At 35.3% G+C, this 23,376-nt stretch overlaps 5 protein-coding genes and 1 non-coding gene across 8 annotated transcripts; 3 read left to right on the forward strand and 3 right to left on the reverse strand.

Annotated features, from left to right (window-relative positions):
• Nucleotides 1–1,572, reverse strand: LOC123215409. The gene is made up of 3 exons (XM_044635480.1): nucleotides 777–1,572; nucleotides 582–703; nucleotides 1–396 (listed from the first exon to the last, which is right to left on the reverse strand). The coding sequence occupies exons 1-3, from the start codon at nucleotides 1,530–1,532 to the stop codon at nucleotides 294–296; spliced, it is 981 nt and encodes a 326-aa protein (XP_044491415.1). The 5' UTR covers nucleotides 1,533–1,572; the 3' UTR covers nucleotides 1–293.
• Nucleotides 1,573–2,424: 852 nt separating this feature from the next.
• TRNAA-UGC lies at nucleotides 2,425–2,497 on the reverse strand. The gene has a single exon. It is a non-coding gene; the product is annotated as a tRNA-Ala (tRNA).
• A 105-nt stretch (nucleotides 2,498–2,602) lies between these two features.
• LOC123215407 lies at nucleotides 2,603–4,762 on the forward strand. The gene has a single exon (XM_044635479.1). The coding sequence runs from the start codon at nucleotides 2,741–2,743 to the stop codon at nucleotides 4,685–4,687; it is 1,947 nt and encodes a 648-aa protein (XP_044491414.1). The 5' UTR covers nucleotides 2,603–2,740; the 3' UTR covers nucleotides 4,688–4,762.
• Nucleotides 4,763–5,200: 438 nt separating this feature from the next.
• LOC123216505 (E3 ubiquitin-protein ligase ZNF598-like) lies at nucleotides 5,201–9,840 on the forward strand. The gene is made up of 7 exons (XM_044636928.1): nucleotides 5,201–5,606; nucleotides 6,314–6,616; nucleotides 7,103–7,311; nucleotides 7,407–7,455; nucleotides 7,560–7,649; nucleotides 7,776–7,838; nucleotides 7,970–9,840. Exons 1-7 carry the CDS (start codon nucleotides 5,439–5,441, stop codon nucleotides 9,608–9,610), a joined length of 2,523 nt encoding a protein of 840 aa, XP_044492863.1. The 5' UTR covers nucleotides 5,201–5,438; the 3' UTR covers nucleotides 9,611–9,840.
• A 314-nt stretch (nucleotides 9,841–10,154) lies between these two features.
• LOC123216506 (autophagy-related protein 8i-like) lies at nucleotides 10,155–12,268 on the reverse strand. 2 transcript variants are annotated; one of them, XM_044636929.1, is made up of 5 exons: nucleotides 12,137–12,268; nucleotides 11,956–12,011; nucleotides 11,664–11,716; nucleotides 10,520–10,638; nucleotides 10,155–10,412 (listed from the first exon to the last, which is right to left on the reverse strand). In XM_044636929.1, exons 1-5 carry the CDS (start codon nucleotides 12,174–12,176, stop codon nucleotides 10,294–10,296), a joined length of 387 nt encoding a protein of 128 aa, XP_044492864.1. In that variant the 5' UTR covers nucleotides 12,177–12,268; the 3' UTR covers nucleotides 10,155–10,293. The 2 variants fall into 2 exon arrangements, with proteins under 2 accessions (XP_044492864.1, XP_044492865.1); XM_044636930.1 differs by lacking the exon at nucleotides 12,137–12,268 and having other exon boundaries at nucleotides 11,907–12,017.
• A 7,256-nt stretch (nucleotides 12,269–19,524) lies between these two features.
• LOC123216897 (S-adenosylmethionine synthase 1) lies at nucleotides 19,525–22,283 on the forward strand. 2 transcript variants are annotated; one of them, XM_044637552.1, is made up of 3 exons: nucleotides 19,616–19,676; nucleotides 20,487–20,568; nucleotides 20,760–22,283. In XM_044637552.1, exon 3 carries the CDS (start codon nucleotides 20,769–20,771, stop codon nucleotides 21,948–21,950), a length of 1,182 nt encoding a protein of 393 aa, XP_044493487.1. In that variant the 5' UTR covers nucleotides 19,616–19,676; nucleotides 20,487–20,568; nucleotides 20,760–20,768; the 3' UTR covers nucleotides 21,951–22,283. The 2 variants fall into 2 exon arrangements, with proteins under 2 accessions (XP_044493486.1, XP_044493487.1); XM_044637551.1 differs by lacking the exon at nucleotides 20,487–20,568 and having other exon boundaries at nucleotides 19,525–19,676.
• Nucleotides 22,284–23,376: the final 1,093 nt, after the last annotated feature.

The raw sequence follows: 23,376 nt of genomic DNA on the forward strand, positions 1-23,376 counted from the left end.
ATACGTAAATTTGGATTGATCGACTACTTCAGTAGTTATGGTGTTCTTTTTCATTTTGTTTAGATTAACCAGAGTCTCTTCATCAAAATTTGCTCGTTCTTCAATAGAAAGTTCCCTGAAGCACTTTTCTGTATCTACTAAGTTCTTTTTCACATCCACCTGTAAACAATATTACAAATATTACATATGATGCATGTAATTTTGTATGTATAAACATTTGCCCATAAAATTATTATCCTGAATGTCAATGTACCCCAATTACTTGATCAAGAAAATTATCTCAGACTACAAATTCAAGTGAAAAAATGGCAAATATCTTGGAGAACATATCCACACTTATAAATGAATAAAAGGATACCCAATCCTGAGAATGCCGAAGTAAAGTTTCTGCGGTTCCTATAATCGAAAAGTAAATAAAATTCCACCAAAAAGTTGACAATTTTTAGTAATCAAAACAAAATGAATGATTAGTAAAGCATGCTTGCTCCCTAAATGAGTTAAGTTTCGTTTTGAAAAAATATAATTTTGTAAGGACTTTGAATGTTGATGTGCATTATATGATTATCTTGTAACACACTTACAGATTAAAAACTATAAAATGATTCAGTATATAAATCCATCCACGGGAATCAGATGCGTCTGCAGTTGCTGCAATCCGATTAAGACCGTGTTGAAGGCTTGGTCCGGTGACTGAATACCCCACCTAATTTAAAAGAAAAACGAAGTTAGAATCAAAATATAACTTCCCAAAGTATAAAATATGATTTTATCAGTACCTCTAGTTTGGTAACTGTTAGTCGAGTAGGAAGTCTACTGTGAGCGTCCCTTGCCATTGAAGGAACAAACATAATTATGGCTATGAACAGCAATGTCCATAGGATAGCAGAATTTTCCGTTTGCTGAGTTGAATATTGATATGGCACTGTTGCTGATGGTGATGATGATGAACCACTGCTTGAACTTCTGTATGATGGTGATGGACCGCCGATTGAAATTCTTGATGATGATGATGATGATGAAACGTTTCTTGATGATGAACCACTTCTTGATCTTCTTGATGATGATGAACCACTTCTTGAAGATGAAGAACCACAGCTTGAACTTCTTGACGCCGACGATCCGAACGAGTTCGATGAAAACGAATGTCCGCCCATCACACCGCCCGAACGAGCGAGTGCCAAATCACGACCGTATAAAAGTATCATTAATAATAAAGATTGCAAAATCACTACCGCACCAATTCTGAACCACTTGGAGATGGTTTTTAGCACATCATTTTGATGATTAATCTCTTTTGAACTTGAGTTCATCAAATGCGGTCCAAAGTCTGACGGCAGGGCAATGGCAATATATATTTTGCCTTTTGAAAGTAAACTAATTTTCGAAAATCTTTTCGCGTTAAGGCCAACGAATTTGTTATTCGGGGAAAAAATAGTAGATCTTGCGCACCAAAGCTTGCCATTAAAATTTTGTCTTGTCATAGACAAGAACAACGGATTTGCATTTGGTTTGAGTAATGACGTCCCTTCCATGACAAGAGTATTGTTAAGTTTTGTTGTTGTGGCGGCAGGGTTAGGTTTTCTCTTCTGCTACATGACTTTAGCAAGAGGGCAAGACGAATTTATTCGGATCAATGACAGTCTAGGGACAAAGACGTAAAAGCTCCACAAATCATGCGCCTACTTTGTTTCTTTAGTGAATGTTGATATTGGAGATGGATTACTGACTTTCTTGTACTTTTGTAAATGAAATAACCTTCTTCATCAGCAAAATTGGCTGGAAGCTGGAATTTAAAAAAACAAAAAAAAAAAAGGAAAAAGGAAAATCATTCGTACGATAAGTGTTACAGAGTAGTAGAAAAGTCGTTGGATAAAGAATTCAAACAGAATCCGACTTCCTATGTGAAGACTTATGGAGCGTTATCACCAATATTATATCTTGTGCAGCAAGCAGCCACTAATTAGGGATCCTCAATTGAATGATGAATCTTCTTGCAAACGGATGGGTTCAATTTACTCAATATAATAACTGTTTTGGACCATAAAATATATATTTAATTTATTAATTCCTTATTACAAAATTGGGATATATTGTCATAACTTGTACAGCAAGCTGCCACTGATTAGGATCTTTAATTGAATGACGAATTTTCTTAGAAATGGGTGGGTTCAAATTACTCAATAAAATAATTGTTTTGGACCATAATATATATTTAATTTATTAAATCCTTATCATAAAATTGGGATATTGTCCTCTCCTTTTCAATAATTTATTTTGGGATAAGCATCTATATCTATCTTAGGTGGGCCTGTAATCGGTACCCACTTATAAATGAATTACCTTTTTCCGAAAGTCTAAATGACTCGCAAAGTTTTTCAATCACAAAAGCAAATGTGCAACATTTTGTGTATAAAAGGTTAAAAATGGAGATGCGGGGGATCGAACCCCGTGCCTCTCGCATGCAAAGCGAGCGCTCTACCATTTGAGCTACATCCCCATACGCTGTTTGCTTAATGAAAAACTTTATGTGTTGAGTGCAGGTAAAACATGGCAGGCTAACCCCTGGGGACCATCAGGTCCACAGCCAAAAAGAAATATGCTACGTCAGTTCCTAAGCAACACTAGAACCAAACAGATATCCTCGCTCTTCTGTATTGCCTTTCATTGTTGCCGCTTCTTGCAAGGCTCAACCACAAGCACCACCACTACAATCTTAAACACTCCCACGTCACTACTTCCAATGGATCCAAAAGGAACCATTCTCTTCACCACCGTAGGTAGACCTTTGTATGGTTTTGATGTCTTCTCCATCAAATTACCATTTAATTCTCAACACACCGTTGAACACCGCCTCACCGATTCTTCTTCCATCAATTTCAATGCCCAATTTGCAAACAACAAAGATCAAACCGTCGTCTTTATCTCCGAGCGTTCCGGTGCGCCCCGTATTTACTTGTCTGGACCTGCCTCAACCGAAACGGAGCAGCTACCATCCATACCTAGAAGCTTCTTCCACGACCGGCCCATCATAAAAAACGACAAGCTCTACTTCATTTCAGCTCATGAACAACCCGGTCAACCCTTCAAGAGCTGGTCCGCACTTTACTCATCTGATCTTAAGGGAAGCAAATTCACCAGATTGACCCCACATGGAGAAGTCGATTACAGTCCTAGTGTTTCTCATACTGGCAAATTTATAGCAGTTGCCTCATATGGGTCTCGTCCTTGGGCAGGTGAGTTTCACGAGCTTTATACGGATATAGTTGTCTTTCAAGAATCCGATCCGAATAAGCGCGCAATTGTCTGTGAACGAGGCGGGTGGCCCACCTGGTCTGGTGACTCCACCATCTATTTTCATCGCCAAAGTGATGATGGGTGGTGGAGCATTTTCCGGGTCGACTTCTCTGAAAATCATGAATTTTCTTGTTTCCCAAAAGCTCCTGTTCGTGTGACTCCACCTGGGGTCCACTGCTTTACCCCGGGGACTTTTCACGATGGTAAACGACTCGCTGTTGCAACTCGGAGGAAAAACAAGAATTACAGGCACATTGAGATTTTTGATCTAGAGTCCAATGTGTTTTACTCTGTGACTGAGTCACTCAACCCGAATTACCACCACTATAATCCGTTTGTCTCCATTGATTCTAAATTTCTGGGTTACCACCGGTTCCGAGGTGAGTCAGCTCAACGTGAATTAATTGCTCCACATCTCGATCCGGTAATATCTCCAATCAAGGAACTCAAAATGCTTAGAGTCAATGGGTCATTTCCTTCTTTCTCTCCAAACGGTGATTTGATCGCAGTGAATCCCGATTTTGAACCGCATAGTGGAGGTGTGAAGATCATAAAATCCGACGGTTCTAAGCGATGGACTCTCATAAAAGACCGTATAGCTTTCTACAACTCGTGGAGTCCCACGGAAAAACACGTCATATACACTTCACTGGGTCCAATCTTTGAGTCCGTGAAGACGACGGTTCAGATTGCTCGTATCTCATTCAGTCCGTCAAACCTAATCAATGATCACGAAGAAATCCCTTGTGATGTAAACATACTCACAAAAGAAGAAACCGGTAATAACGCCTTTCCTTCGTGCTCGCCAGATGGCAAGTTCCTCGTGTTTCGCTCTGGCCGGTCCGGTCACAAGAACTTATACATACTAGACGCTGTTAACGGAGAGTGTAATGGCGGTATCCGTCAGTTAACAGAGGGGCCTTGGATAGACACAATGCCAAGTTGGTCACCTAATGGTGACCTCATAGCTTTTTCTTCCAACAGACATGATCCAGATAAAGTCAATGCGTTTAGTATATATGTCATCAAACCTGACGGCTCTGATCTCAAGAGAATTAACGTGGCACGATCAGACACAGACAGGGAGAGGATTAATCACGTGTGCTTTAGTGGAGATGGAGAATGGTTGTTGTTTACTGCTAACTTGGGTGGTATAACAGCTGAGCCAGTGTCGTGGCCCAATCATTTTCAGCCGTATGGAGATCTGTATGTAATGAGGTTGGATGGGAGTGGGTTAAGAAGGCTGACATGGAATGGGTATGAAAATGGAACGCCAGCTTGGCACTCTGGGAGTGAGGTGGATTTGGGGAGATTGTCATTGTCTGTTGGGGTTGGGGACAGACTAACGGGCCAATTTGATGAGCCACTTTGGATCTCTTGTGATATTGAATGAATAATGCAGTGATTTCAATTAAATTGTAAGACCATGATGTTATGTTATATAATAAGAGTATGAATGTTTTTCATAGTTTGGTATTGAACTTTATTATGAAATTCAACTTTTTTAGTAGTCTAACGATATCACCCTCTCTTATCATTTCTCCTACAAATGTGTAATGGGTTGTGAGTCTAGGTCTCTCTCACAATCTTGGGCTTGTCATTTTAATCTGGTATCATTATCCACGAGTAAAATGAATGTTATTTTAAATAAATAAATAAATATATATATATATATATATATATATATAATAGAATATTATTTTATTATTTAATTAAAAAATAATATATATATATCTAAAATAAATATACATAATTTTATTAAAAATAAAATTTCATACCTAGATATATTAAATTTCAACAAACTCTGTGAATGATCAGGTTTGTTTTTACTTCAAAAATATCCCACGAAGGGCAGGACTCAGTTTGACCGACTCAATAATATTTTATTATATATATTTATGATCACAAAGTGTTCAGAAAACGAAAAAGTCTATTTGGGAGAAATTATTGTGGAGCTGGGGCGGTCTGGCAGAGCATTCTTATTTCTAGCGCGAAAGAAAGGACGTCCTGTCTGACATCAATCTCCTTCGAAATTATCAACAAATCGCTGAATCTGCATAGCATAAATTTCGGATTACGTTGCTGTTGATATTTATCTCGATCACTTGCTTGTGTTTTACCGGTGAAATTAGGGTTTTAGAGAGATGGACGATAGTTGTGCGGTGTGTGCCGATACTTTGGAATGGGTGGCGTATGGATCGTGCGGTCATCAGGATGTGTGTTCGACCTGCGTAGCTAGGCTCCGTTTTATTTGTAATGACCGCCGTTGCTGCATCTGCAAAACAGAGTGCAACGTTGTTTTTGTCACCAAGGTCACTTAGGTTTTTCATTGATTGTTATTTCAGTCAGATTTTCTATATCTCAATTTACGTTTAAAGATTGGTTTTTTGATTGAAAGTGGTGGCAATCTGTTTGCCTTGCCTTGCCTTTGACGTACTATGCTATGTTAGCTTTCGAGGTCAATTTTACAGATTTATTCATGTTGTTTCAGATCTTAATCTTTTCTATTGCATCAAAGTAAGTGCTATTAGGACGTTATTTATTTAACAATTTTAATGATGCTATTTGGTTCTTAGTCAAGGATCATATAGGTTACTTATTCAGCAGTATTTTCTTGACACACTGATTTAAGTCTGAATAATGCGTTTTTGCGTTGAGTTTGGGAATTGTTATGCTATATTGTGTGAATCATAGCAATATATTATGATTTTGATATAGTAAAATATATGCATGAAAAAGTCTCCTAGAATAATTAAGTTCTTCTGTCAGTTAATTGAAACGCACTGATTGACTGATTAGCAGTTTGAAAAGGATACTGAGACTAGTTCTTAGTGCACTTTGGCTCTTAGTTGGATGATTATTTCAAAGAGATCTGACATCTTTATGACTGTTGCTAAGAGTATAAACTAGAGCTAAATTCAGATGGCTGTTCCTGGTTTAACTTTGTTGCTGCAATTGAATGGATGCTATCTTATTATCAGTCATATTATTAACTTCTTTGCTGATTGCTTTACATCAGGCCCTGGGTGATTATACGAGGATGATAAGTGACTTTTCAGTCCTGCCCTCTGAATTAAGGGAGGGCCGAGTAGGACCATACTGGTACCATGAGGACACACAAGCATTTTTTGATGATGTGGATCACTACAAAATGATCAAGGCTATGTGCCGGCTTTCATGCAATGTTTGTGATAAGATGGAGGAACAAGCAAATGATGGGGCAAAGCGGCGGGTGAAGTTTCGGAACATTGAACAGCTTAAGGGTCATTTGTTTCATAAACATAAATTGGTTATGTGTAGTTTGTGTTTGGAAGGACGAAAGGTTAGATTCTTATATTTGACAATTTTTTATATACTTTTCTCTTAGAAATATTTGGCCAACAGAATTCAGGTCACACATTTGCTAGTATCTACTTCGATCCCAATAATTTATTTGGGGTTTTTCTTAATAGCCCTTAACAACTGATCATTGTCATTTTATATCTAGTAAACTGTAAAGCTTCCCTCTTTCTTTTTTCTTGGTTTTTTTACGGTCTTAATGTAAGTTTTTTTCAAGGTTAAAGCCACAAATTTCTTAGGAAGGTAACTTTGAATAATAATAAGACCAAAGCAAGTGATTTTCCAAGGTTTGACCAAATATGGGTTCTAACTTTCATACCCCATGGAATTTCATTTTGGACCTGAACACTGTTGGCATTTCCTCAACCAAATTTTTATGAAGCACCCTGAAAATACCTGAAGTTGTGTATTCAAGTCTTTATTTTGTTGAATTAATGACTAACTGAACAATTTTATTTGAATAATACAGGTATTTATTTGTGAACAAAAGCTATATACTCGAGCACAACTGAATCAGCATATAAACACAGGTGATTCTGAGGTGGATGGAAGTGAGAGTGAGAGAGGAGGCTTCATGGGACATCCTATATGTGAATTTTGCAAAACCCCCTTCTATGGGGATAATGAGCTGTATTCACATATGTCCACAGAACACTACACCTGTCATATATGCCAAAGGTAGTGGATGCATGCTCTTTTGATGAGAGGTTAATAATTTATTATGAGATATCTAAAAGCTTAAGTGATATTTGGCTGTTCTTTGTGTGATGCAGGCAGCATCCTGGGCAGTATGAATATTATAAGAATTATGATGACCTGGAGGTATGATAAATTCTCGCTTGTGGTGGATGGGAAACGATGATGTGCTTCTTCATTACTGTTTCTGAATCGAGGATATTTTAAACTAAATTTGTTTTTTGTTGCAGATTCATTTTCGGCGGGATCATTTCTTGTGTGAGGATGAAGGTTGCCTCGCCAAAAAATTTGTTGTCTTTCAATCTGAAGCAGAAATGAAGGTGAATTCTTAGACCTTATAAATATACTGATGATCTGTGATAGTTTTGTTGTTTGGGTAGACTTATTACCATGTCTTTTAGTACATTCAACTTTAAATAACTTCAATGAACTCCTTTCATTTTCAGAGGCATAATGCTATTGAACATGGTGGGCGTATGTCACGTGCAAAACGTAATGCAGCTCTTCAGGTATGAATGATCTTCTATGTTAGTGTGGAGGGTCTGGTTCATTATTATCTTTCGATCTCATGCTTTTGTTTTTTCTAGGACATAAGTTGCATTAATTCCCTTTTTCTATTAATTTAATTTTTGTGTATCAGATACCGACTAGCTTTCGTTACCGTCGGAGTAATGAACAAGATCATCCTCGTGGAAGGGGACGGACATTTCATCGTGAATCTTCTGATGATCAACTTTCCCTGGCCATTCAGTCTAGTTTGGAGACTTTTGGTTCTGATGGCTCATCTTATGATCCATCTTCATCCAGTGTTCAATTAGTTTCAGATCTCAGAGAAACAGACAGTATTGACCCGCTCATCCAGCCTTTTGAATCGTTAGCTACTACAGATTCGGAGCCTTCAAGATACCTTCAAGCCTTGGGGCAAAACTCAAGGACAGCACCCTTGGAAGAATCTTCCTTTCCCCCCCTCCCCATGGCTTCCTGCAGCAGTCAACAAAAGCCAAGAAATACAGGCTTACCCAACAACACCATGGCAGCACATCTCAAACTCAAAAATAACAAGAAAGTGACCATTCTCCACTCAGGTCAAGCATTGACATCAAATAGTCGTGGGCAAAAGCAGCCATCAAATAACCCAATCCAACTTATGCCTGCAGCTAATGTTGCTCCTGTAACATCATGGGGTTCTGGTAGTGGGCCTACACTATCAAGTTATGCAGCTTCTACTGAAACGAAGGCTCAGGCTCAGGCTCGACCAATTTCAGTTCATGGACTTGTGTCATCTGGTTCACAGACATCTGGCAACCACAGTAGGATAAGCCACTCTGCTTCAGCCCCAAATCTTACTGGTAATGGATCACTAGAACCTTCTGTTTCTGATTTCCCACCAGTTTCTGCAATGCAAACTCGAAAATTGCCTATAAGTAATCAGCCTCCATCAAAAGTGGAGAATGTTCAAGCTGCAAACAAATCTTTGGTAGAAAAGATCCGCTCTGCCCTTCAATATGATGAAGAAAAATATTCTTCTTTTAAAGACATATCTGGACAATATCGACAAGGTTTGATTGACACAAAAAGATACCTGGAAAATGTGCAGGAATATGACCTGTCACATTTAGTTCTTGAGTTGGCTAGTCTCCTTCCTGATGCTCAGAAGCAGAGAGAGCTAGTTGAGACCTACAATGCAAGTTTGCTAGCTAGTGATGGGCAAGAGAATGGTTTGACCCATGGCAGTTCACAGTGGAGAGAGACTAATGGCCATAAAAAAGGTAAAGGTAAGTCTATGGGTAGTGAACAGAGTAATTCCAACAATACATCAGCAGATAGTTATAAAGGGAAATCTGTTGCTGCTGAATTGAGTAATTCAAGGGATACTTTTGCAAATAGTGTCATAAGCACTGTTCAAGAACTGCGATCAGGTTACAAGCCTTCAGAAGAAGAGGTGGAGGTGCTATCTAAGGATGGCTACCGTGCTTCTAAAGGCAAATCAAAGGCAATTGTCAATGAGAGGGATCAGAGTGATCTGTCTGCTGGTCGTGGATTAAATCAAATTTTGGGTGGTGGGGGTGGTGGGAATAAGCAAAGAAAGAAAACCTCGAAGTTCCAGAGAGTGCGACTTGGTGATGGCTCTATGGCAGCACTTTTGGATCTTAAAAATTCAGATCCCGATCCTGAGCCCAATCCATTGAATAACAGGTTAGATAGCAACCATAACTTTGCTGAAGGGATGCCTGTACGTGGTGTTTGGCGGAGGGGTGGAGGCCAGAAACTCTTCTCGTGAGCAATGGTTCAAGAAATCTTTAAAGGAATGGAATATCACCAGTATGCTTGTTTTCATCCCAAATTCATGTAGCATCAAATGCAAATATTAAGTTGGGTTGGCATGTTTGCTTTAGCCGATTCAAGTTTTGAATTTTTTACAAAGTTGAATCACTTGAACAACATTCCGAATGGGCCATCTTCTTTCGCAAGTTTTCATAGAAACAAGAATATATGATACAGAGTTTGAAATTTTTGGTTTGTGCTTTGTAGATCTATCTTGAGTTGTAGCATTACAGGACTGCTCGTAACGTGATTCATTTCTTATTTTCCGTAAGTTATCACTGCGAATAATTTTGCCCCTTATTCAAGTCTGGACTTTGGAATGTCTTCGTCATGTCTAGTTTCTGGGTGTCTGCCTGAAGATTGGGGCTCAAACAGTAGCCTGTGATGCAGCAATTATATTATTTTTTATTCATTCAGGATTTTGCTAAATGAAATGAAATCAATTTGAAATATTTTTAATCTTTCAAAGTCTTTATGGACGAGGCAAAAGACTAACCAGGTTGGTGGTTATGATAATATATGATAAAAGAAACATATGTCACGGGTCCATACTATCAGCTGGAAGATGTCACAGGGCATATTCACTAGAACACATAATTGCACACAGAATAATACAGGATTAGCATTACTTTACGAAGTTCAGTAACATTCACAAGAATAAATTCCAGCATAGCCAAAGGTCTTTTCACTGCTGTAGCACATATAGAGAAATCCATCCTCATCCTTGAAGGATTCATAGACTGAGTCCACCAGAGTAGCTGCAGATTACAGTCGTAAATTAACATTTAAACAGATTATCTAAGATAAAAGGTCATGCAATATAATATCCAAAAGACAAACAACACAGATTTTATCCCAACTTCACCTGTTTGAGGTAATGTATTTTTCACAAATACAAAGAGAGCTTTTCCGGGCGTCAGATGAAGCCTGCTGCTTAAAATGTGAATGTATTGACCAATAGACATGTCTCGGGGTACCAGAAATCTGTTATTAAATAACAATAGGAAACTAAGTTAAGTTGGTCGAGAAAAATATTGAAAATGAAGTTTCAGTTCCATAAAAACGTCTCTGACTGTATTAGCCTTTTCAACTCTCCACGTTAAAGAACACAGCTGCAATATTCAGTGAAAATTTGGCTAACCAAGTCCTAACAGATAAGAAATTTACTAAAACTTTAGGTCTCAGAAGTTTTGCCAACCAGAAATTGCCCTTCTATAACTTATTGAAGCACTAGATTTATCATAGATTTGGAAAACACTACCAATTACACAAGTAAATTGCCACAATTCCATTTCTTTGAGAAATGAAAATAAAATATTTTCCCCTATTTAAGATGGAAGAATTAGATAACTGTAGCACCACCTAATATACATAATTAGATTAGTTAATGCAATCACTAACCATAGGATGCACTAAAAAGGATCCAAGAACTAGATCAGTGATTAAACTGTGAATTATCCTTCTAATAGAAAACCACTCCACAATATTACCTTTGTTATATAAGCATTAAAGCATGGCTACCAAAATTATTAAAACCATTGCTTCCCAAATGTTTTAACAATAATGTTAAGAACTCCGATGATACTGTACATATCTAACACTTCCACAGTATCTAGTTTATTTTATTCTTTTAAAAAAGGAAAACTCTTTTCTTGATCTTTTTTAAATTTACAGATTTAAACCAAACCACTTGATTTCCTGATAAGAGTAGTATCCTACCAAAAGACTTTTTATACAACACTAAAATAGCCAATCAAGCAGAAATAAATAGTACACACCATAAAAACTTCATAAGGCCCCTCTTACAGAAAATATAATCTATTCCAACTATTACTCCTAGTCAGGCTGCTAACGATAGAGCTGAGAAAACCATCACAATCAACAACTCCATTTCTTAAAAGAGAAACGCAGTGAACACAAATATTCTACAATGTCGTTAGATACCTATAGACTTAACAGCCCTATTGGACTAATCCTATTGGAAACTTAAGGTAAAGCTGAAAACTTACTTTTTCTTTTCCATTTCAGGCAGGTCGGTTTTTGAATATCTCTCAGCAATTACCTATAAAACCATAACCAAAAAAAAAAAAAAGTAAAATTAAAAAAATATAAAGATGATACAAATGGCTAGCCATGACTTTTTTTATTTTTTCTGCAAGAACCTAGGGATATATGATTGAATTTCCATTTGTCTGAGATAATATAAGCACACATTTTAACCAAATTATAAATGTTCGTTCTAAGTTAATCACCACGCAATCAGAAAAAAGTAACAGCTGTGGCTCTTCCATTGTGACTTACGGGGACTCGATCAGGATATTTTGCAATAATATCGCGTGATTCTTCGCATCTTTGCTCTGAAATTTGTACATATAGAAATGGAGGGCATAATTTTCTTTAAGAGAAAAAAAAAAAAAACAGACATACAGAAGACAGCAAAAGAAGATTGTTTGTAAGCCTTAGAAGAAAGAAGAGAACAAACCAAAGGTGAATTCATCTTTGAAAGATTTCGTCTTTCCCATGTTTCACCGTACGCGAGGAGAAAGATAGCAAGACGGATAATCCACCACGATCCAGTATTTTGAGTTGTCAAGTTACGGTATGGAATTGGATTCTAATATTTAAATGAATTATAAAAAATTTTTTGACTTGAACATGTTCGTCACGTGTTCCATCCATGTTATGGGCTCAGTTATAGCCCACTTATGTTATAAGCCCATTCTATTTTTCTTTTCGGCTAGCCATGTACTCTGTGTGTGGTTTTCTACACAACCCATTTGTTTGTCAGGCCATATCTAAACAGAGCCCATGAGATTGTATAGTTCAACATTGGTGAATTTCCATGGGTCAGCTCAATTCAGCCCATAGCCCATAAATTCACACTCAGCCTCCTGCCACGTGATCCCGCGTGATCCGTACTGTTTGAAAACTCACACTCATTGTGGAAGAACTGACTGTAATTTTCAGTTGTGTGTGGTAAGTGGAGGTGATGATCAAGCTATTTATTGTCTTAGATTTGATTTGTCTCTGCTGTCTACTGGTCTGGATTGCAAGATTATTGCACCAGATGTTGAAAGTTAGAACACTGAACCTGGAAATGTAAACGTAATTTATAATGGTCAAAAGCTGAACCAGAATATAGGATCAGATTTTTTAATCATTACAGAGTTCCTCTGCTCACGGCTCTGCTATAAAAGGTAAAATAACTAATCCACATAAATCCTTCCTAACTATGAAGTTTTTATCTTTTTGTTGTTTGTCCATTGCTTTCCTTACAGTTTGATTATTTGGAACCTTTCTGGCAATTATTATTTTTTTTTATCGTAGAAATTTCTCTCTAAATACTTAGACTTCCTCCCCTGTTTTGGTTGCTGACGTTTTGTTAAGAGACACTGAGTGGCATGAATATTTTGAATATTCTGAATATTCCTATTAATTGTAAATATCAAAAAGCTTTTGAATGATGGTTTATAAATTAATTTGCGACAAAATGTACAAATTTATGATAGACATGCTTTTTAAGACTTGATGCTGCCCTGCTGAAAAAAGGACGTATATATTTTCTGAACAATGTATTACATGTGAGCTTCTTTCATTGCTAATTGATTTTAGGTGGATTAAATTTTGGTTTTCTTTCATGAAGGAATTTGGACAGATGGAGCCTGGGTGTTCTCTACTGGTCTTTATCAGCGAGTCATGTTCTGGCTCCTGGAGGAGCACCGTAAACTGACCGAGTATGGCCATTCAATTGTTTGTGTGCCAGAGCCCGAAGCACTGGATGTTCGAGCTTGTGGCAGGTGAGTGAACCATCTTACATGCAGCTTTCAATGTATAGCAGTCCCATGTGAAAGGGTGATTATGCTGTGCATTATCAAAAACAATTTGCTTTGTGTATCTTTCATGGGAGCTTTTTTTTTTTTTCCCTCTACAGAAACCGATATCAGATTGCTGTAGCTGGAAGAGGAATGCAATTAGCTGAGTTCTCTGCTTCTCATGCTGTGAATGTGAGACAATAAAGTGGCTTCTAGTGATTGTGATTTCAATCCATATACTCGAGTTGATGAGGGAACCAATTATTTCAGCATAGCCAGATTGTCTCTTATAGTTTTAACTAGTGTGTCATAATTGGCAATTTGACACGTGAAAATTGGAGCTACGTGACTCTTTAAGCGAGGGGAACTAAATACCGATCAGCCAAATTTTGAGTTTTGAGTTAACTAGCAAATCTATGTTGATTTACTTCTCTTATTCGCATCTTTTTTCTTTCATGTTACAACTAGCTGGGGGTTCTGTATGTAATTTTCAGGGAAGTCTATAATTTAAGCTACACCAAGCATTGCCCACTGGCATAAATGACTTCAAGTTCTCTGTTTTGGTTAAGGTTTCAGGATCTGCTGATAGCCCGGCTGTGTCCCACCCGTAGTCACCAGGGGATCCACCAGTCAGGCAAAGTGGGGTCTTTCCAGAGAATGTTTCAAGGTACTTGACACGGTCAGAAGTCAGAACAATACCAGGGGCTTCCGGAGGGGGCAGCAGTCTTTCCTCATTGCGATTCTACCGTTGGCGCTTTGGACGGCTGCTGAAAACTGTCTGCATTCAAAGGAACTGTCTTCCCTGTTAATGGTCATGTTATAGCCATCATCGTTATAAGATTAGCCTTATGTAGGGTGCGGTGAGTGGGGCTTTTGCTACAGCATGAGCTTACTGGTGTTATAAGATTGGTCTTATGTAGGGTGTGGTGAGGTCCACAATTCGATCCATGAAGTTCTTCACCTGTTTCCTGATTGGTTCATGAGAAACAAGGATACAAAATCTAACTCATCCCCCAACCTATCAATTAAGGGTACACTGGATTTTCTTCGAATTATTGGGTACCCCCATAACTAAAGAGCAAATTAGCCTATTACTAACCCACTACTCTACAGTGTCTTCTCTCAGAGCTAAATGAACTATATCTTTCACTTTTAGTCAATAAGGAATTGACCATTGGAATTGTACCCTAGCTTTCCGTTATCTGGGTTTAATTTGACTCTGAGTCATACATTCAAAGTCATTAACAAAATACCAAGATTACAATATAGATTCCAAGATAATCTTCGTAGATGGCTCAACCAGGTGAAGTTGCAAACTTATCAATATGAGCCGAGCCAAGTTAACAGTAAACACCGACTTGACAAAATTCTTATGTATGAGCTGAACATACAGTGAATATAAAGACAGCGAGGTATCTTGTTTGTGGTTTGACAGTTGACCCATTAGTTTCTGGCAAAATAAGACTATTCTTAAATAATTCTTTACAAGTACAGCAGGCATTTAATTCAGAATTGGTCACACAAAAGGTCGAGCTTTACTAATTTATTGTTCCCAATGTTGGAGTATGAGGTAATCAAGATTTTCTTTTTCCTTTTTTTGTGCCATATAATAATAGAGCCAATAACCGAAAGGAAGCTGAGCATTGTCGCGGCATGCTGCAGGCAACGTGCATCCTCATCGGAAAAATAGATAAATTATAATACTGTGCCCGCATAACCAGGTGAAAATATTCATAAAGAAGAATGCATTGATGACTGGTCATTCATAAATGAATGGTTTATTTAGACACTTGTGCTCAGATTCACTTATGCGTGCAGCATGCCCTGTTATACTTTGAAAGAACAATAATTTAAGCAGCGCCAATGAAGTAGGATGAGCCCTAATCAATAAAGAAGCCATTAATACTGACACCAATAACACAGACACCCATGCACGCATCATCCTCTCATTTGCATTTGCATTTTCAAACAAGGGTCCACAGTTTTCATCTCATCGAATCAAAACTTCGCTTGAAAATCAAAGGAGTATCCAAAAAGATTTTATGTCTGGAGAGGGTTAGATCAGATGGAAATCATTGAGTATAGTATTGATTGAGACGGCCGTCCCATCTCATCTTATCAGCTTGAATTGACCGCCACGTGGCCACTGTAAGTCCAACCTTTTGGGAATTGCAATGCTTGCGCGTAGGAGAGCACCTCGCTTAGCCGCTAATGAATCCCAACTGCTCCCAAGCACTTTTCTCCAATCCTATTTCTTCCCTCTTTCTTTAGTTGCTGCCAAGTCATGTTATTTTATTTTATTTTCAATTTCCCGCTTCACTTGCTCTCTCGGTCTCGGCTTTAACTTATTATTTTGGTTTTATTTGCTTTTTCAAGTGGTTATTTGGTTGGTGGCCAAACCCATTATCCGTTCCTTGTCTTACTATGATTCTGGACATTTACATTGTAACAGAGACGGAAGTTGTTCAACATATGATTTCACCTAGTATTATTTTATATATACTAAATAGGCCAATACTATTTGTATATTTTTTTAATATATAATATAAATATATATATATTATATTATCTTATAATTAAATATTATTTTATTTTTAATTTAAAATAATTCTATTATATAATAATATATTATTTATATACCAATTTTATATACGTAAATAGTGTAAATATAGTTTTATTGCACTTAATATCAATTCAATAGTCAAAATTATTGGTTGATTTTCTTGTTCAATTGTCAGGCAAAACCAAATTAATATAAATTAAAAAATTAAAAAAATTACAATATTCACTAAACATAATAATTATTATTTTAATATTTATTTATTTATCTCGATAATTATCATAATTTTTAATAAAATTTTACGTTACCCATACAACAGAAAAATTTATTTATATATTAAGATTCTTTTTTCTTAAAAAAAAAGAAAAATTCTTATTCTTAAAGGCAAATCTTAAAACAAGCCGATCACAACTTGTAATTGATACTGTGATTTGTATTCTTTAGAAGATCTCTATTATGAATTTTATTCCTAAAAAAAAAATAAATAAATAAAACAAGATCAGTTTTTACGCAACCCATAAATAAAGTGATTATCAATTTAAATAATATTTATTAGAATAATAAATTTATGTGTATAATTTTTATATATAATTTTATATATAAACAATAATATATTATTATATAATTTGATATTAATTTTTAATTATTTAATTATATAATATTATAATATTATTTATATATAAAAATTATACATATCACATTACTCTAATTAAAAATTATAGTTATAATTAATTGTCATAGTTTGAGTAGAAGGCAGGTCATTTTCATTAGATTGATAAGCGAGATGATATTACTTCTCCCAACAACCCTCACCAACAGAAACTCTTCACATATACCAAATCTTTAACTAACGGTAGAAGTAGAAATAAAATTTAAGAGGGCCAAGATTAAAATAATATAAATAAATTTTAAATCAAAATAAATACAATTAGGATTTGAACTAAATTGACTTAATTTGATCTCATAAATTGACTCAATTTAAGTTAGATTAATTTGAATTTAAATCAAATTTGGATAGGAATATTTGACTTATTTTTTAAACTAAATTGAAGTCGGGTTAAAGATGTTCAATTTGAATTAAATTTGAATTTATAGCTGAAATCTGTAATTTAAATTTGCGATTAAAGTTTAGCTTGAATTCATGACTCAAATTAATAATTTAGATTTATAGTTCGAATTCAAAACTCATTAACAAATTAATGTTGTTTTACATAAATAACAGAAAAATGATATTGTTTCGTAAATGAGTCATGAACTAAAACCACAAATCCGAGCTATAAATTCAAGTTATTGATTCGAATCATAAATTTAAATTGAACTTAAGTTGAATCAAATCATTTTTTATTCGAACTAAATTTGAACCACAAATGGAACTAGCGAGAGTAAAACACTAATTTTTTTCAAAATAGAAATAAAGACATATCAATTAAAACATATACAAAAGGTATAATGTAAATTTTATATAAACTTGTAGAGATTTTAAAAAAGGCAGGGAGAGTCAAATGACCCTCATTGACACCCCCTCCATCCGTCAATATATTTAATTAGAGATGATACGAAGGTAAAAAAATAACAATAAAATTATATGAATAATTTTATATATAAATAATGATGTGTTATTATATAATTAATTATTTTTTATCTTTAATTTTTAATATCTAATCATATGATGACATATTGTTATTTATATATATAACATTACTCAATGAATATTTTTTATCTCTTCGGAGACGTTTGGTTAAAGGGTTTCTAAATATCACTTTAGTAATATATTTTTTATTGTTGATATTATTTTGTTTGATCTGTAAGTAATAAAAAATTATAATGATCTTTTATTACAAATGGTAATATAACAGTTAATATAAGAGAAAATTTGATTACTACTTCTATTTTAAGTATTGAAAAATTACTAATGTAATATTAATTTTATTATAATTATATTTTTATTTATTAATTTTTTAGGATAATAGGACAAAAATAATCTTATTTTTAATTAATATAACAAATAATATAAAAAATATTTTAAAATAATTATATCTAAAAATATTTAAGTAAAATAATATATTAATATTATTTTAGTATCTCTAATTAAACATAATAATTATTTATATTTTTTTATTTTTATTAAACATAATAATAATTTATATTTAATAATTCTTAAAATAATTTATTATAACCATTTAATTTTAATAAAAAAAAATATTACCCAAAACGAGACTTCTCAAATTTTGTCTGTGCTATTTATACAAGGATTATCATGATGTCGGATTTTTCCTTTCATTTTTTATTTTTTAAGTTTTTATTTTTAATTCTTGTTCGGTAAATATCATGCTTTCTGCTGCATGCATCTTTTTGCTGTAAAAAGCAAAAGAATATAAATATATACTTGATATATCCCTTTCAACTTGTAGGTTTCCAGCTCAATATGCCATCGCCAGTGCCACTGTTTTGTCGGCGGCTTTGCATTTTTGTGCACTGACAAAAACACCCTTTCAAAGGACAAAAAAATAAAACCTTCTGTCTTATTTGATCACAAATAAAATAAACAATAATTAATTATAAAAAAAGGTTGAAAAATGTTTTCCGTAAAAATGATTTTCACCCAGCAGATAAAATAACATGTTTAATCCAAGAAAATTTTTTTGTCGTATTTTTAATATATAATAGTTAAAAACCTAATATTATTCTAATTTTTTTTTAATATCTAATATAATTTTATTTTATCTTCAGTTTCATCTAACAAATTAGGTTGACAAAGATTTTTTTTTTAATGAAAATGTCACTATATCGTCATGTTTAAGCCTATAAATATTAATATACCATGTAAGTCAACAAAATAATTGAGATTACCATATAAATTTAAAACATTAATTCGGTGGTCCCACCCCGAGTAACCTGTAACCTTACCCATCTTGTGTGGGTACCGGACACACAGGGAAGCAAGCCATGTTGAAGCCAATTACTCAACTCCAGCTGAGGACCGGCAAGTAGGGTTGAATTTAAATCGAGTTTGTTTAAAATCAAACTCAGTTCAAATAAGTCTGAAATGAGTTAGCTCTATACGAGCTTGATTGAGCTCGAGCTACTTGTCAAATTTTCAATTAAAAATTTTAATATAAAATGAGATCGTTTTGAGTAATATTTATTAAAATGACATCGTTTTAATAATGAAAAATGAATCGAATAGAGTTTGAGCTTGGTTTTTATGAACTCAAACTCGAGCTCAACTATATGAAAACCTAACCGAGCTTAGTTATATATAAATCGAATCGAGCTTGAGCTCGGTTCGGAGGGTTGGTGAGAATAAGAAACCGGCTATTCCCGGTGAATTTAATAATAGCAAAATACATGGACTAACAGCGAAATGTCTTTCTCGCCCACCAACCCCAACCAATATCAACTGTGATGAATCTTGCATCCAACGGCTAGAATTTAGGAGTAGACGATTCAGTAATGAAGCAGATCTAGATTCCAGCAAGAATCATAACCGTTGTGTCCGGTAACCGGGCAGTAGCTCCATTTATCTATAAATAGAGGATTTTGACAAACAGAAGAGGCATCCTAAGTCGTCGAGTGCCGCTTCAACTCGGGGTCTGGTCTAGACTGCATAAACCTTACAATCTAGATCTGCACCGAAACACTAGCCTCAGGTATCTTATCATCCCATGCTACGTTAATTTCTCTTCTCTCTCTTTCTCTCTTTTTCTTTTTTTAACTTGTTTGATTAGGTTTCTCTTTGTTAGAACTGTTTTATGCTTCAACTAAGAGTTTGAGTTTTTGGTTTTGATTTACGTACTGATAGATCTGAAGTCCAATGCTATTTTGTGTGATTTGAAAGTTTCAGTTTGGATATTTAAGGATCTAAAGATTTCAAGTTTAACATGTTTTAGTCCGTATTTTTGCACTTGTTACTGTTATTGTATGTAGTAGATCTGATGTTAACTTTTTAATATTTTATTTAACATGTGTGAGCTGTGAGTGAAGATCTGCAAATTCTGTTAATGTTTTGATTGTTGGATAGTGAAATGCTGTCGTCTTTCCCTGTTTGGTTTGTCCTTGGTTAGATCTTCCATGTCGAGGTCCTTTTTCATTTTATCAACTAGAGGTTATTGTGGTCAAACTGTATTTACTAAGCATCCCTTCCAAGTTTTTGAATGGTCAAATGATCCGACTGAGAGAAAGTCCTCAATGAGATGTCCATCTTGATTGAGCAGCCAGGGTAAATAAGTTTGGACAATACCACACATACCTATTTTGAATATATAGTTATTATACGATTAAATATTATTTTATTTTAAATTTTAAATTATTTAATAAAATGATATCACATATAAGTGTATATATATTTATGTAATTAAAATAGGTATACATAGTTTTATTGATAAGAATTTGTATGCTCCAATTGTTTAAGCTCAATGGTTGATACTTCTAACACTAATAAAAATATTCCGCAATTATAGTGCCTGTACAATATGCTGCTTAGTTTAAACTTGGAGATATCGTTGAGGATCCTCTATCTCATGGGAGTGGTTATAGAATACGGTACTATTCTTTATTACACTGGAATATTGATCTTTGATAAAGCATATGACGTGCTGAAATTGGATTTGTAAATTGTATTAAGTGTGAAGAATTATCAGTAAAGAAGATGCTTATTTTTATTCTTTATTCTTCTCAAATATCTATGGAATTTCCATCAATAGCTCATCCTTGGATGCTTTTATATTGTGCAGTTAGATAAGATGGAGACCTTTCTATTCACCTCTGAATCTGTGAACGAGGGCCACCCAGATAAGCTGTGTGACCAGATCTCTGATGCGGTACTTGACGCCTGCCTTGAGCAGGATCCTGACAGCAAGGTTGCCTGTGAGACGTGCACCAAGACCAACATGGTCATGGTCTTCGGGGAGATTACCACCAAGGCTAACATAGACTACGAGAAGATTGTTCGTGATACATGCCGCTCCATCGGATTTGTTTCTGAAGACGTGGGTCTTGATGCTGACCACTGCAAAGTCCTGGTTAACATTGAGCAACAAAGCCCTGATATTGCCCAGGGTGTTCACGGTCATTTCACTAAGCGCCCAGAGGAGATAGGTGCTGGTGACCAGGGTCACATGTTTGGTTATGCCACTGATGAGACCCCTGAATTAATGCCTCTAAGCCATGTCATCGCAACCAAGCTCGGTGCTCGCCTCACAGAGGTTAGGAAAAACGGTAACTGCCCTTGGCTAAGGCCTGATGGTAAGACCCAGGTCACAGTGGAGTACTACAACGAGAATGGCGCCATGGTTCCAGTCCGCGTTCACACAGTTCTCATCTCCACCCAACATGATGAGACTGTCACAAATGACGAAATTGCTGCTGATCTTAAGGAACATGTAATCAAGCCTGTCATCCCCGAGAAGTACCTAGACGAGAAGACCATCTTCCACCTGAACCCATCTGGCCGTTTTGTCATTGGTGGCCCTCACGGTGATGCTGGTCTCACCGGACGTAAAATCATCATAGACACTTACGGTGGCTGGGGAGCCCATGGTGGTGGTGCCTTCTCCGGAAAAGACCCTACCAAGGTGGATAGGAGTGGTGCATACATTGTCAGGCAGGCTGCCAAGAGTATTGTAGCAAATGGTCTAGCTCGTAGATGCATTGTTCAAGTCTCATATGCCATTGGTGTGCCTGAACCCTTGTCTGTTTTTGTTGATACATATGGAACCGGCAAGATTCCTGACAAGGAGATCCTGAACATTGTGAAGGAGAACTTTGACTTTAGGCCTGGAATGATCACCATCAACTTGGATCTCAAGAGAGGAGGTAATAGCAGGTTCTTGAAGACTGCAGCATATGGACACTTCGGAAGAGACGACCCAGACTTCACATGGGAGGTGGTGAAACCTCTCAAATGGGAAAAACCTCAAGCTTGAGATTGAGTTGGATTCTACTACTCCCTACTACTCAAGCTCTGCTTTATTGGATAGTTGATGAATAATTTGAATGTTATCTTGATGCTTTTCTGTAAGCCTAAGTGATCCCTAATGTTTTAAAATCATACATATGTGCCCTATTCAATTCCTTTCTTTTGTTCTTTGGTTTTGATTAATGTATCATGTTACCAGTGTTGTGATATGATAATGTATGAGAAATTTGCCAAATTGGTGACACTGGCAGTAGTAAAAGTTGCGGCAAGATGTACTAATCTGTACTATTCGTTAAGGCGTTAAAGCTTTGGCTTAATGGAATGTTTTCGTTGATATGCATATTCAATTTGCCAAGATGAGGTACAACTTTTGACCCAAAGGGGAATGTGAAATTTGTTGATCTTGTCCACAAGTTAGTGAATAACTAAGACTTAATGTTTCTAAAAGTAACATGAAACCCTCGTTAAAGAAATAGCCCTTTCGAGAACATTAACCTTTGTACGATAATTGAGGGGATTTTTGTTAGGTTTATTTTGAATAAATTTAATAAAATAAATCAATCAATCATTATTTCAAGATCTAAGACTGAATTAAACTTTAAAGTTACAAGAATACCTAGATTGTTATGCAAACTGAATTCATAAAGCTACTAAAGCTATCTATCGAGATCACTTTCCGATGTGATTTGGTTTTCTACTCCAAAAATTTCCCTCAATAACAGCTATGAATAGATAACTATATTAAGTTTTAGAGTAGAGTCCTAATCAATATATAGTAAGTTAATTTACTCTCCATCAAAATACAATAAATCTTAAAACCCACACCATACTTATATTATTCATCCAGATCATAACCTTTAAGTATATTGAGTTTATGTTATTAATTACTCAGTTTTATTAAATCAAACTCATAATTAATGTTAGATAACATCAAAAAATTTCTAACAATTTTTACTTAGTATTATATCGATAAATCAAGAATTGCTGAAAAGAAATTACAACTTGACCTCTTCTAAACTTTAGGTTTTGGTTTGTTTCCTTAATGTAAGACTGAAAATGATACACATAAATGCAAATGGAAGAAAATACTTAGGAGCTGATCATTTTTATAATAAACAATAAGATATTTGTAACTCTCCAGTTGAAATAATAAATAAGGTCAAATGACTGACTTTACCAAAAGTTACCAAGGTTTATTTTGAGTAGTATTAACAGACGACCTAATATGTGACCAAAAATTTTACATGGGTGGTTGAAAATTAAATTGGGTATTAGGAATAAGTGAAAATTGAATTGGGTATTAGGCATATAAATGTAGACAAAACTTTACTATTTATGTTAAACTTTTGAAGTGAAAGAAACTCAATAGGACTTTGTGAAAGTGCCCTATCAAACCCTTGAATTCATGCGGTTTTTTTGGTCTTCAGTTTGAA

Source organism: Mangifera indica, chromosome 5 (assembly GCF_011075055.1).
Source record: "Mangifera indica cultivar Alphonso chromosome 5, CATAS_Mindica_2.1, whole genome shotgun sequence".
Taxonomy (NCBI): Eukaryota; Viridiplantae; Streptophyta; class Magnoliopsida; order Sapindales; family Anacardiaceae; genus Mangifera; species Mangifera indica.